General features: G+C 40.8%; 1 protein-coding gene across 1 annotated transcript in view; it reads right to left on the bottom strand.

Moving 5' to 3' along the window:
- LOC143851150 (mitogen-activated protein kinase kinase kinase 5-like) overlaps positions 1–15607 on the bottom strand; it is a 43892-nt gene that overhangs the window by 14105 nt on the left and 14180 nt on the right. Inside the window, exon 6 of the mRNA XM_077360483.1 lies at positions 8477–8552. Within this exon, the coding sequence (XP_077216598.1) occupies positions 8477–8552 (76 nt within the window). The remainder of the gene's footprint in view (positions 1–8476; positions 8553–15607) is intronic.

The raw sequence follows: 15607 nt of genomic DNA, 5'->3' as shown, positions 1-15607 counted from the left end.
GACAGCGTCACAAACAAAGCTATCCACTCACCTTTTCGAAAGGATAATATTTATATATCTCACTTTAGTTTTTCCGCAAACCATATGGTTTTCGCATCCACAGAGCACTCTTGTACCTTGTGAATTATTGACTCTCTTAAAAGGATAATATTTATATCTCTCACTTTCATTTCAACGAGAACCTTATGGTTTTCGCATCCACATATCACTCTTGCACCTTGTGAATTCTTTAAAGGTTCAAAACCCAAACGGGGCTGGAAGTTAACTCTAGAAAATGTGATATTTTCTTCCCAAGTAGTAACCAATCTTTAAAGACTGTAAAACTTGATTTCTCAATATGGAGGCTCAACCTCTCTCTAAATATCTCAGCCTTTGTTCATGGCTAGGATCTCTGAATCAGATTGTCAACCCCTTCTTGATAAGATTAAAAAAAGATTATTGTATGGAGCTCTTTTTATCTTTCACAGGCGGGCTGAGCAGAATAAACAGTTCTCAACAGCTTTCAAATATATCGGTCCGCAGCTTTTAACCTGCCCAAGAGTGTCATTGATAAGAAAGAGAAGGGACTTCTTTTCGTCTGGCCTAGAAATGAAGAAATTGCATACAATCAACTGGAAGGCTATTTGCCAACCCAAAGCTGAAGGTGGGATAGGCACTCATCGTGTGGCGGACTGGAACAAGGAATCTATCACCTAACATGTATAGTCCTTTGGTTCGATTGGGAAAAGGCTTAATATGTCAGAAACAGACCGTTGAAATTAAAAAAAAACGCTCCAGGGACTTGGAGGCAAAAAAGAGGCGACTCTTGCCTCCCTCCTTAGGTCGACGGAAACCCTAGGGAGGGAGGTCGTCATTCTCTTCTCTCTCTCTCTCTCTCTCTCTCTCTCTCTCTCTCTCGATGGGCAGGGGAGAAGTCGGTGGCCGGATGTTGCCCAAAGACGCGCAGATCTCGCAGGAATTGCAAAGATGGTGGCTGGAGGTGCGGATTGGCTGGATCGGGGTTCGAGAAGGCCGGATTTAATGGTAGAAGGGCCGGATCTAGTTAGGGTTGATGGAGAAAGAGGGTTGGGGAGTCGTCGGAGGCTGCGGCAGTGGCAGAAGTAAAGAAAAGGGTGGCCAGATTCAGGGGTAAATGAGGAGGTTGGATGAGGAGGTGAGGGAGGTTGCGGATGGCGGCAATGAGACGCTTTTTTAGCCATGTAGGGTTAGGGTTTGTAGGAGGAGGAGGGGAGTATTATGGTTGTTAGGGTATTATAGTCGTTAGGATTATGGTTTGGAGTTTAGAGTTTGAAGGCGGAATTCATAGTCGATAGGGTTAGGGTGTGGAGATTAGGGTCTGGATCTTAGAAGCACGAAGCGGGGGGGGGGAGCGGGGGCGGGGAAGCGTGGGGTCTAGAAGAGTCTAAGTTTGGGAGCGCCGTGGGAGCGTGCATGTAATATTTTCTTTATATATATTTCAAAATTCAAGTACAGCAAAAAATAATAGTTTCTAACCATTTTCATTTGTATCTTTCAAAATTTAAGTACATCTAAAAGCTAATTTCTAACCATCTTCACCATCTTCATTTGTGTGCACTCGTTCCTCGTGCCTTCTGAAAATGTACAAGCCTTTGTGCTTGCTCCAATGAAGTACTTTGAAGAGTTAGAGGAGTTTGATATAAGGAAGTTGGTGATGGTGGGACTTATAGAGTAATAAAAGCAAACTGAGAGCGTCATTAGAGCGGTTCCCGTCTCTCTGGGGTCACGCTCCCTGGAAGATCCTTCCTAAGGAGCGCCGAATCGAGGTTCCGAGGTGTGAGCGGCACCCTGAGAGGAGGTTCCTGCTTCTAAGGTTTGGATTAGGGTTTGAAGGGGGAAGGATGGAGGGAGTATTATAGTCTTTAGGGTTAGGGTTTGGAGAGTAGATTTTGAAGAGAGAAGGATGAGGGGAGTATTAGATGACCTGATTCTAGTGGGGAGGAGGATTTTTGGGTGGTGAGAAGAGGGGTAGAGGGTCATGTATGATAAAAAGCTATGGAGATTGGAAGGTAATAAGCAATAGCAATGGAGATTGGAAGGAGAAGATAGATGGGCTGAGTTGAAGCAGGAAATGAAGAGGATGGTGGAAGGACAAGAGATATTTTTAATGGGGATCCGCCGGAGTTTGGTGGTGGTGCGAGGTGGAGACCACTGGAGATCGGATGATGGTGATAGGTTAGCTATCGTGCACGGTTAGGGGCGCACAATAACTTTTGCTCATGAGCAGGATTTTTGAAAATAGAATTCGCCTGCTAGAAAGTGGTGGAGAAGTCTGTGACGTGGCAGGTCACGATCTTGACTTGGTGGGGCCCACAAATATGGCACTTTTTGTTAGATTCGATACAATTGAGGCTACTGGGTAACTTAAAGGGGAATGAGTTTTTCTTTTAGGCCAAGAAGAGTGCTCCTGGGCAATTCATACTATGTAAATTTGGTGGGACTACTGGTTCCCATTGTAAATTTTGCTGGTATGAATATATTTGTCAATTTTCAAAAAAAAAAAGATTTCAGAAACATATGTATATGGAATTTGAATAACCCCTACAAATCCTCATGGGGATTCCTTGGTATTCCAAGCTCTAGATCTCTCACTTTTCATTGCATTCATCATCTCGTCAAGGATGGTAGCTACATTGATTTCTGGGGTGACTCATGCAATCCCAATGGCCCTACTGTCAATCTTACCTCTATCTATAATAAGCTCTGCAATGAAAGATGGAATGACCACATATTCTCCATACTGTCCCTAACGGAAATTCGGGACCTCCTCCTTGTTGCTGAATTTGTTCCCAATCCAAAAGATTCTCCGGTGTGGCAGCTCAACTCGAACAAGCCCTACTCTCTCAAGTGCTTGGAATGCTTTCCTGTAGTGTTTCAAAAGGCAAAAACGGACCAAAATGTGCACAAAGCAAATCCTAGTCGACTCAGTGTGGCGCGGCCAAGTACTCAGTTGACACAGTCATAACGAGTGAGTGAATGGATTTTTTATTGACTTGGTAGGGCAAAACACAGACTCAAACAAGAACTCAACCAAGGTAAAAGGGAGTCAACTAGGGTGAGCCGACTAGTGTTTTGCAAAAGTGACTTCCTGTGTCTCCCATCCAAAGGTGAATTGGTATCACACCATATGGTTCAAGGGTCATATCCAACGCCATGCTCTGTTTTTTAAGAATGGCATCCCTCGGCATGCTTTAAAAGTTTGGCCACTTCTGCAAGGACACATCAGCACAGCTGACCGATTGCTCTCTTTTGGGATGTGTGTGGATCTCGTATGCTCCCTATGCAGATCCCAACCTGAAACCTTCATACATACATTCTACAAATGTGCATTCTCTGCATGGATTTGAGTTTGGTGTTATAATTTTTCAATAATATACGGAAGCCTCTCAATGGGATCCTCTATCTCCCTTTCTTTATGTAATTATTGCGGAAACCCTCAATCGATTGATGGTAAAAGGAAGTAGTAGGGGGCTGTTTGAGGGCTTTATCATTGCTCATAACAGAGTAGAAGTGTCGCTTTTGCTATTTGCTGACGATACTATTCTGTTCTGTGCTCCTGACAGGGTGAAGATCTTAAATTTGAAGGCTTCGCTAAGATGCTATGAGCTGATTACTGGTCAAAGATCAAACTTCCAAAAATCCAGCTTGTTTGCTATCAATATTCCTCCCTCATAAGCTCTCAGTTTTGCAAATGTGATGGGTTGCAGGTTGGAGACTCTACCTTCATCGTATCTTGGGCTCCCTTTGGGGGTTGGAAAACCGAGAAAAGAGCTTTGGACCCCTATTGTAGAAAGAATAGAAAGAAGGTTGGAAACCTGGAAAAGAAACCTTGTTTCGAAGGGTGGAAGACTGGTGTTAGTCAAGGCGGTTTTGGCTAACATACCCTTGTACTATCTGTCCTTATTTAACTGTCCGGTGAGTGTAGTTTTGAGAATTGAAAAGATTCAAAGAAGATTTTTGTGGGGTGGGTCAATAATAAAGGAGGAATCTCTTTAGTAAAGTGGGATAAGGTTTGTGCTCCTATAAAGAATGGAGGGTTCGGGATCCGGCGATTGAAAGAGTTCAATCGTGCTCTCTTGAGCAAATGGCTTTGACGTTTTGATGTGGAACAATCTTCTTTATGGGTAAAAGTTATTGGGAGCAAGTATGGTTTCCTACATGGTAACTGGTGTTCGGACGATAAGTATGGTAAGAAAGGAGGGACCATTTGGCGTAATATTCTGAGGTTCAAGCAAAGCTTTAAGGCAGGAATTAGGTTTAAAGTATATATAGGTGATCATATCAAATTTTGGTTAGACGCATGGTGTTCTGCTGAGCCGTTGGCGGTGCTTTTCCCGGTGTTGTTCTCGGTGCCCTTGGACAAAGAAGTGAACGTGTGTGATTGCTTCGAGAGAATTCACAATAAGGTGGTTTGGAATCCTTGTTTTAGAAGAAATTTCTTTGAGCGAGAATTACCGTTTATCTCTCAGATGCTTCATCTCATTGAGGGGTGCTATATAAAAAGAAGTGGGTTGGACAAAAAGATATGGATATGGGATTCATCTGTCTTCTTTTCCATGAAATCCTTTTACTATCAATTGCTGCCTGCTTTTGGATCCCCTATCTCTGCTGATGTTTGGAAGTTTCATGGCCCCCCATCGGTATCTTTTTTCAGCTGGGCAGTGTGTAATGGGAGGATTCAGACCATTGAGTTTCTAAGAAAAAGGGGTATGTGCCTGGTGGACCATTGCTGGCTTTGTCGGAGGATGGGGAATAGATTGACCACTTTTTTATTCATTGCAAGGTAACAAGGGAGATTTGGGGTTTCATTCTGGACAGGTTTGGCATTTATTGGGTTTTTCCAAGGTCTATAGCAGATCTATTTTCGAGTTGGGATTTTGTGCCCTAGAAAAAGAAAGGTAAGGTGCTTTGGAGGTTATGTTTAATAGCTTTGTTGTGGGTCATTTGGAAGGAAAGAAACTCGAGAGTTTTCGAAGGAGTGGCAAAGTCATCGTATTGGTTATATAATAAAATCATAGCCTCAGTTATTTATTGGGTGAAGAGGAGCATCCCTCTGTTCACATTCGTATCAGCATTCGATCTGTGGGAGGGGTGGCGCATGGTGTGCTCTGAAGGTATGAGGAGAGAGAAGAGAAGTCAGAAATGGGAAGCCCCCCTTGAAGGTTTTCTTAAATTAAATTTTGATGGGTCCTGCCTGGGTAATCCGGGTCCTGCTGGGATTGGAGGGCTATGTAGGGATTACCGAAGAGGGGTATCGTGGGCTTTTGCAGGTCCAATTGGAAGGACTGACTCATCTGAAGCGGAAGTAAGGGCTGCATATCAGGGAATTAAGCGTCTAAGTGATGATTCTTTCGATAGGGTAATTGTGGAAGGAGATTCTTCAACTGTAATTAGTTGGTTAACTGGGAGAGTGGCTCCCCCGTTGATATTTTTGAGTTACTTTGAGGAAATTTCCGATCTCATTTCAGAGTCATCTATGGTTTGTAAGCATGTTAGACGCGAAGCAAATGGTGAGGCGGATTCCCTCGCTAGATCTGGCATTCATAAAGAGAGGCTGAAGTGGTTCGACTTCTTTCCCCCGTGAGAAGTTTGTGCTGTATTTTCCACTGTATTTTGTTGTTTTTTTCTGTTTTCTCTCTTTGTATCTCTAGTGGACCACCTCGGCTCCCTTTTTCAATATATTGCCATTTCAAAAAAAAAAAAATGAATGCAATCAAAACATTTACGGAAGTGGCCAAATATCAACAGCCATCAGAATTGATTTTACCTCCACCATTGCTGAGACTTGGGCAGAAGTTGGCTTAATCTCGACGAATATGACACTTGGGACCTGTTCGGTTTTTATTTTGGGAACTGTTTTTACGCCCAAAACTGATTATTGGTCTCAAAATTAAACGCAATTCTGAGTCCAATGATCAGCTTTGGACTCAAAAACGGACGGGACCCTAAAGTAAAGGTATGTGATGAACCAATTGAGGTGCATGCTCATCCCGATTACTTTCACCCCCAATATAAGCTTAACACAGATGCCTCTCTTGCCAAGGTGGTTCCATTGGTGGAGTGATTCATAACTCGCATGAAGATTTTGTGACTGCCTTCCCCCTCAATATCCTGTGCGCCAATATATCTCCTTGATCCTAAAGCCATCCTCTTGGGGCTTCAACCTGAACCCTCCAAAGGAATTGAAAATACTTTGAGTTAAACTGACCCACACGTTGCTGTGGATATAATTTCTGAATCCATCCAATGCCCCTAAAAAGCTAGAGCTACCATGGCCCATCCCAAGCTGCTCACATACAAAAGTTAAGTTAGAGACAGTTGTGTTGCCAGTGTACCCAGTGGAATTCGCATAGTGCAAACATTAAGCCCAGGACTTGATCACATTTTGTGATAGTGGGCTATCAGTGACCATGCTATTAACTAAACAAATTATAAAAACTATTTACTTGAATAATTAATTTCTGTATTTTGTGGTTTAATATAGGATTTCAATTGTTGATGCTATGCAAATTTTTTTATGAAGAGATCTTTGGTTTAGTAGAATGACTCCTTAGTTCTTTATATGTGAGGTAAAAGCCTAGTAAAATTAAATGGTTTTAAACCGTCTGTTGTTTAAGATAGGAGGAAGTGAAAAAATCATTTCAGGACATGGTTAAAGTGCAGAAATGAAAGATTGCGAGGAAGAGTCTCCATTGAGATGGAAATTTCAGCTTACTTCTTTGCAGAGAAATTATAGTTTGCTTCATTGAAAAGGCTACTTGCTTTTTATTGGGAGGGAAAACCAATCAACAAAAATTCGTAAGATACAACTCTCTCGCCATGAGTACATTGTGATATCATTAGGAACTACTAGATCAAGCAAAGGAGATGGGGAGTAGACAATTGTGGTAGACAACCATCAGGGATCTCTTCCGTTCCAACCAGGGGCCCAATTGGACGCACAATAAATATTCTTCCATTATGATATTTTTCTGGATACACATAAAATATTATATATAAAAAAAAGAACAACTGTTTTTTTTATGAATTCCCTTGTTGCAAACATGCGAAAGAAATTTGTTTATGCGGCATTTTACACAATATAATATATTTTGTATGTGCATTTAGAAAATATTCAATGGTGCATTCAATGTGGCCATGAGCAGCATTTTCTAGTCACCAAAGTCGTGGTAATACATCAAATCTTCCTATAGCCAAAATCCTAGACTAAATTTGTACATCTGGATGATCTTAGAGTCAGACCTATGACAAGTTGATAGATTGAGATTATTACTTGAATGCAGGCCAAGACTACTGGAAAGTAAACACTTCCTGGTCCAATTTCTAGATAACAGGTCCATGACTGCACTTACCAAACAAAGTCATCTTAAAGGGCAATGAGAAAATCAAATGGGTTATTTTAATGTTCCCATATGGTTCAAAATAGTCCTTGTTTTCTCTCATAATGTTTCTCAGTCACATAGTTCGACAATTTCTTCGTGTTCTCCTGAATTATCATACATTGTCTTGTCCTTTCTGCACGTCAAACTTATCCTAGAATTTACCTCAATAATTCGCCCATCAACTCAAAAGCATGTCTTATGTTCTCTTTTAGTTTCTCCTATAATCCATCTTTTTCCTTCTTCTTTTTTTAAGATTCCCCAGTGTCCATATTTTCCTACAAATGTTCTGCAAATTTCTCAACAAAATTCCCTTACTTACCAAATACCTCTTTTGCTCCTTTCCAAAGATGGTTTATCTTCCAGTTGCTCATTCATGCAGTTCTGCTTGTATATATCTATAGACATCTACTCATAAAATCTGATCAATAAGCAGATACCTAGGGAGTAATGTCTATGTCATACCAATGGCCAATTGAAACAAGGCAGAAATCAAAAGGAAGCTCCCACAGATGGACTGGAAACCACCATACAAAATGCAAAAGGAGGTGTGGCACCAGCTTCAAATCACAAATATGAAATCCAAGATGTAGTAATTACCACATCCAGGACTCCATGTTGGAGTGCCACATCCTCTTGTCATGGAATACCCCGTAAGTACAGACCATTACTACTTTTTTTTTAATGATTTTTTTTTTTGAATGATAAGTACAGACCATTAGTATATTAATATATATTTTTCTCTACATCCATTTATCTGCTAATGCATGTAAGTCATTCAATGCCTGTAAATAAAAAAACCTATGTACATGAACATGCAGGGATATAGTGATTTATTCTTTTGTTCGCATTAAGAAGATGTGCATATCAGAAGAAAACGATAGATAACAAAAAATACACAAGCTACCTGCCCTAAATCTTTTTTTTAATGGTACCTGCCCTAAATCATAATCACTGAAATATGTGTTCAATGGCTAATATCTATGAAGATACAAAATCAATGCTTTACACGATCAAGAAAACGAAAATATTTAATGGCAATGATGGGTATTTTCTATTCATACAAAAGTCATACTCACATGTTTTGCCATCCCAAAGTCAGCAAGCTTAACAACACCATATGCATCAACAAGTAAATTTGCTCCTTTGATGTCCCTATAAGAAGAAATCATAAAATTTAAAATACAAAACTTATTCTTTGAAGAAAAATATACTAAATGAAAACTTCCTTGCTCTAATAAAGCAAAGGCCTATGTTTCAAATCTTCTTCGGGACAACTGAAGCACGTGTACCGTATTCCAACACTCCATGGGCCTAATTGCAGCATATACTTTCCATTTTCTGAATACCACTACATCAGTTTTATAGATGCCGGCGGGCAAAGAAAGGGGGCGGCGCGGGCGGGGCCTTGATGAGACGTTCTTCTTTCGAAGCGTTTTGCCAAGAGAGCGAGGGCGCCCTTCTGGGGTGGGGCGTTTCCTTTCAAATGACAACCGCCTCTTCCCCAGCCTTACTATGGGGGGGAGGGTGTTGCACGAAACCAAACCGCCCCCGCCCGATCAAGTACCAGTTGCTTCGCTGGTAGGCCCACTTAGGTTAGGGGGCATTGTCCCTCAGTTCTTACCAACCTCAGGTGTGTAATCGACATGTTGCTTGCTTATTATCGGTCGAATAAGATTCTTACAGTCATTACTAACCCAATTTCTTATAGGACCTATTATAACCATATCTTTAGATCATATTCACAAATATTCGTCTCGGAATTTATAGGGAAGGATGTATCTCAGGATTTTTTGTTTTTTTTTTTTTTTGTTTTTTTTGGTTATATTGACAAAAAAAATTTTAAAAAAATACATATTTAAAATAAATATAAAATTTAAGAACAAATAATATCCAAGTGAAGCAGAGGTAAGGGCAGTTCATCAAGGTATAATTCATCTGCGTAGAGATGGCTTGGCCAAACAATTATAGGAGACTCGCTTAATGTAATAAGGTGGCTCAAGGGTTCTATAGTTCCTCCATGGAGATTTGCTTGTTTCTTCGACGAGATTAAAGACAGATACGAAGGGTCCTCTATCATCTATATGCATGTGAGAAGACCTGCCAATGGGATTGCAGACAAACTCGCTAGGGAGGGAGTACATAAGCAGGATCTTGAGTTTTTTATTTTTAACCTCCTTGATAGAGCCTATGATTGTACTTTTGTATTTCTGTTTTTAGTGTTTCTCTCTGGACTCTCTAGGTGGTCTTCCTCAGTCAGCCGTTTGAATGAAATTTGTTGCCATCCAAAAAAAAAACATCATGAATTTATCACAATTGTTTGTGATATTTTCATGGTAAAAATAAAATAAAAAGATGTCTCAATGATTTTTTAAACTCTAGAGAAAATTTTGATACACCTCGCCTTCAGAAGGATGGGAACAGGAACAGCATAAGATAAGATGACCTGGGAGACTGGGGATCACTGTCTCTACTTACGTTTTTATGAGTACTGGCCGGTCATTTCATCAAAAAATTGCAAAATTATTGTGATATTTTTTAAAATATCAAACATATTTGTGACTGTGCTCTAGATTAAACTCCCCGTTGATCCCTCCTACTCTCCCAATACATATAAAACAAACGAAAGATGTCAAAATGATGCAACATTATGAACCAATATCACCTTGTAGCATGATAATAGATGAAACCATGCCAGAAAAAAAAAAAAACACAATGCTGATGCATACTCGTGACCCAAAAAAGCAAACCATAGGAAAGCAAGATCAAAAACCCAAAAACCATAATTAAACTTTTGCACGTTTGTCAAAAACTGATACTTGATTGCATTTGGGGAGATATTACGAGCTTGAGGAAGCTAAACAAAAGCATAGTTTTGATGTAGCTACAAAATTATTAAGCCACATTGATCCTAAAACAACAAAAATATCACTACAACAGTATTTCAAATGCGGATGTGGGTCAAAATGCGGTCACAGAAAATTCCAGTCGACTCAGCACAACGCGGCCAAGTACTCGATTGACGTGGTCATAACTCAAAAGGGTCAAAGGAGTTTTTAACTTTTTATTGACTCTGTAGGGAAAAACGCGGAACGTGGCCAAGGGAAAACGGAGTCGACTCGGAGGACACGATGATGTAGGGGAGTTTTAAAACTGTGCACTACACGACTTACAAGTAATAATAATAATAATAAGAAGAAGAAGAAGAAGAAATTAAATCACTACAGATTTACAAGTTGTGGCCAGCTATTTTTATTTTAAGGTAGCCAAATTTTATTGCAAGAAAAGAGGACCGAGATGGTGAAAGATTTACAAGTTGTGGCCAACTCTTGTTAGAATGAGCAAAATATAGATTATAAGGTCATGAGACTGTATTCTTCGAAAGATAAGATTCGTCCTATCCCAGAAGAAGTGGAGTTTTGTAGTCTTAGCATGGAGGATAGTGGTAAACTAGAAAATCCTTTTCTGGAGGAGGAAATAGAAAAGGGGCTGTTCTCTTTGGGTAGGGATAAAGCTCCTGGCCCTGATGGATTTTGCTTAGCCTTCTTTCAATCTTGTTGGTCGTATGAAAGGATGACATCCTCCAATTTTTTAGGGAGTAATATGAGGGCATGACTCTTGATAGGGATACTGGTGCTACGTTTATAGCCCTTATTCCTAAGGTGTGGGTGCTTCGAGGGTGTCGGAGTATCGGCCTATCAGCCTGGTGGGTTGTCTGTATAGAGTTATGGCAAAAGTCTTGGCCAATCGGCTTAAAATTGTGCTTCCTCTTATTATTTCAGATGGCCAAAGTTTTTTTGTCGATAAAAGACAAATACTGGATTGTTCTCTAATTGCAAACGAAGCCATTGACTCATACTTGAGATCTGGTGAGGGGGGAGTTTTATGTAAGTTAGATATGGAAAAAGCTTATGACAGGGTGGAGTGGTAATGCTTGGATTATTTGCTTGGAAGAATGCGGTTTGGAAGACGTTGTAGAGAGTGGATTAGGAGGTGTTTGTCTTCTGCTTGGTTTTCCATCTTGTCAATGGCTCTCCAAAGGGGTTCTTTAAATCATCGAGGGGCTTGAGGCAGGGGGATCCTTTGTCTCCTTTCCTTTTTGTCATTATTGCTAAGATCCTTAGTAGGTTGATGGATAAAGGGTGAAGGACTGGCTTGTTTGAAGGTTTCAAGATTGGTAGGGATCGAGTAGAAGTGTCGCTCTTACAACTCGCAGATGACACCCTTCTTTTATGTGCTCCTCATGTGAGTCAGATTATTAACTTAAAGGCGACCCTCAGATGCTATGAATTGATTATAGGTCAAAGATCCAACTTTCAAAAATCAAGGATGTTTGCTCCGAATTCTTCAATGAATGAGGCTTGCGACTTTGCGAAAATTTTGGGGTGCAAATTGAAGTCTTTAACATCTTCTTATTTATGTCTTCCTTTGGGAGTTGGTAGGCCTAATAAACCTTTGTGGGACCTAGAAAAGGAATTTAATCTCAAAAGGGGGGAGATTAACTCTTGTCAAGGCGGTGTTGGCCAACATTCCAATTTCTTTTTTATCTCTTCTCAAATGTCCTGTGAGTGTGAGGTTGAGAATTGAATAGATCCAGTGTAGGTTCCTATGGGGGGCTCTGATGACAAAAAAGGAATCCCATTATGCCCTGTTTGGTTGCTTAGTTTGGGGAGATCATCGAAAGATAATCTTCCGAAGATCTTCCCAAAGCATGTTGGTTGCCATTTTGCACTTTGACCACCACACAACTTCTTGACATCATTATTGCCTTTTTGCCTACGTGGTGGCAATGTTTCCCCCTCTATTCTTCTCTCCATTTTTCACCAAAATGGTGGAATTTGTGTGGGAGATTAGGAGAAGATTCTTGTCCTATTCTCTTTTCTCTCTCTTCCCTTTCTCTCTCTTCCACCCTCTATTTTGGTAACAACGCCCTACATCTTCCGCTAATCTTCTCGCGCAACCAAACATAACTACCACTCTTCCTCCTAATCTTCTCCCCATCTTCCATGCTTGTCTAATTCCCTTTGACTTCTTCTTCTCCTAATCTCCCAGCCAACTTCATGCAACCAAACAGAGCATTAGCGAAATGGGAATCCGTATGCCTTCCCTTTAAGAATGGAGGGTTGGGTATTAGAAGAGTTAAGGAATTCAATCATGCACTCTTGGGAAAATGGTTATGGAGGTTTGGAATGGAACAATCCTCTTTATGGGTTAAGGTGGTAGGAAGTAAGTATGGCTTTAAAGCGGGAAAATGGGATACCGATGATCTATTCAGCAAGAAGGGTCTGACTGTTTAGCGTGACATTAAAGATTGAGTCATGTCTTTGATAAAGGAACCAAATTTAAAGTTTACTCTCGAGATCGTATTAGATTTTGGATTGACGCTTGGTGCTCGAGAGCCTTTGAAGGATCTTTTTCCAGATTTCTTCGCGGTCGCCTCTCATAAAGAAGCTTTGGTTTGTGATTGTTTTGATCGTGATGGGCAAGGGGGTGGTGTGGAAGCCAAGATTCCGAAGGAATTTCTTTGATAGAGAGTTAGGCTCTATATCTCAGCTGTTAGATATGATTGGCCAGTGCTACATCAAGAGGTCCAGGACCGACAAAAGAGTATGGATTTGGGATTCTTCCGGGTTCTTTTCAGTAAAATCTTTCTACTATCATCTAGTGCCGGCGGTGTACCCTCTATCTCAGCAAAAGTATGGAAATTTCATTGTCCACCTAGGGTGAGCTTTTTCAGCTGGGCAGTGAGCCGAGGCCAAATCCAGACGATTGACTTTCTCAGGAAGAGGGGGACCGACAAAAGAGTATGGATTTAGGATTCTTCAGGGTTCTTTTCACTAAAATATTTCTACTATCATCTAGTGCCCGGCGGTGTACCCTCTATCTCAACAGAAGCATGGAAATTTCATTGTCCACCTAGGGGTGAGCTTTTCCAGCGGGCGGTGAGCTCTAGATGATTGACTTTCTCAAGAAGAGGGGTATGTGGCTTGCGGACCATTGCCCCCTTTGCTTGCAAGACAGGGAGTCCATTGATCACCTTTTCATGCATTGTAGGGTTGCGAGAGAGGTATACTGTTTTATTTTGGGGAGGTTTGGGATTTGCTGGGTGTTTCCTCGAACTATTCATGAATTGATGAATAGTTAGGAGTTGGTCCCCTCCAAAAAGAAAGGGAAGGTATTATGGAGGATTTGTCTTTTGGCTACTTGGTGGGTCATTTGGAAAGAGAGGAACCCAAGAGTGTTTGATGGAGTGGCTAAATCTTCATATTGGCTCTATTTAAAAATCATTGCTCTATCCATTTCGTGGGCGAGAAGCCTCACATTGTTTAGATTTGTATCGACTTTTGACCTATGGGAGGGTTGGCAGATAGTGTGCAATGAAAGAGAAAGAAGTCCCCAAATTGTTCAATATTGGGAGGCACCTCCTGTCGATTTATTTAAACTTAATTTTGACGGTTCTAGCCTTGGCAATCCGGGGCAGGAAGGTATTGGGGGTCTTTGTAGAGACTCTTGGCTCGATGATGTGGGCCTACTCTGGTCCTATTGGGATATGTGTAACTAGCGAAGCAGAAGTTAGGGCGGCTTTCCAAGGCATCAAGAGACTAGATAAAGATCTCTATGATAGGGTGATTGTCGAGGGTGACTCCAAAAATGTGATTAAGTGGTTATCGGGTTCGCAGTTCCTCCATGGAGATTCTCATCTTATTTTGAGGAGATTTCTAACTTAATTGAAGGTTCTTCCATTGTTTTTAAACATGCTGAGAGATCTGCAAATTGTGACGCAGATTCCCTAGCTAGGTCTTGGGGGAGTAGGTCGGGTTTGGAGTGGTTGACTTCCTACCTCCCTGACCTCTTTGTATTTTATCTCTGTATTTGTTTTTGCTTTTCCTTGTTCTATTGAGGACCTCCTCGTTTCTCACTTTATTGTTAATATATCCTAACATGTCAGAGGAAAAAAAAAAGGTCATGAGACTGGTAATCATAACCGGTCATACATAGATGAGTTTTCTATTGATTTTCCCTCTTGTTTGACTGTTGTAAAGTAGACAACAAGCATCCCTTCATCAATGGATGCGTCGTTGTGAAACCATGAGATAAAGATCTTTGGGGAGTTGCAAGAGTAACTCTTCATTTAAACTAATGGCTTCCTTCGAAAAGTCAAGTTTGCGAACGGACCATTGGCACCAACATCTACCATTCGGCCATGATGATCGTTCATCATTTGGCATTCACACTACTATTCTCATGTATGGGTCCCCCTCTTATGGCTTTAAGAAATGTTGTTTGCTCATTTATCACCAGGCTTTCACACACCTACTCCTATATCAGAATGTTCATTGTGGCTTTCACGAAACGATAAACCCCATGACTGGAAAACGCCTACGTTTAACTAACCCATCACTTGCGAGCGAGGCTAGTCACATGTCTAGCAACTCAGAATCTGATTGCATCATACCCGATGTGGATATTCCATTGTTTGCAGACAAGTAGTGTCAATACGGGATTGAGCCTCTAGCTCAATGGTCAAGGCTTTGTTCTTCAACCTTCAGGTTGAGGTCGGAGGTTCAATCCCAGCTTACCTAAGCTACAAAAAAAAAAAAAAGGTAGTGTCTATACAACTAGAGCTATACCAAGTTTGATGCACTTAGACATCTCTAAGTCTCAATATCTTAATATGCTTGTCAAACATCTCTAGAGACCTTATCATTGTAAAGGGATCTAGAGCATTTCGGTCATGAAATCTACATGGTGTCCCATTAGAGCACCCGTCATGAATCATGTTTAACATGCACAACTTGCAAATAGATGGATGGCTAATAAAAGAACAAACAAAGTAAATTGCACCAATTTGGGTGGTCACCAGATCAACAGTCATGATCACACTATACATCTGCCATTTGTGTTGACAAGGTGAGCCGCACGAGAAGCCACCATGATGAGTCACGCCAACATTTCCCAGTTTCTAGCCACGTCCATGTTTCTATATTTTAGGGGATTGTCGTGTTTCTATATTTTAGGGGATTGTCGTGTCCGTATCCACACACGACACTCATGTCCGTGTCCACAAATCATAGTCTACATCTACATGTAACATCTCATTGTGCATGGATAAAAACTTAAATGTGTACAAGTTCTACTTATTAGTTATACTATGAAACAATACTACATGAAACATCTCCCTGAGCATGGATAAAAAACTAAAATGTGCT

This window comes from Tasmannia lanceolata, unplaced genomic scaffold (genome assembly GCF_043159265.1).
Source record: "Tasmannia lanceolata isolate RefF3 unplaced genomic scaffold, GAP_Taslan_0.1 ptg000018l, whole genome shotgun sequence".
NCBI classification, from domain to species: Eukaryota; Viridiplantae; Streptophyta; class Magnoliopsida; order Canellales; family Winteraceae; genus Tasmannia; species Tasmannia lanceolata.
Note: the sequence above shows the minus strand (reverse complement) of the source record. Positions and strands in the feature narration are given on the sequence as shown.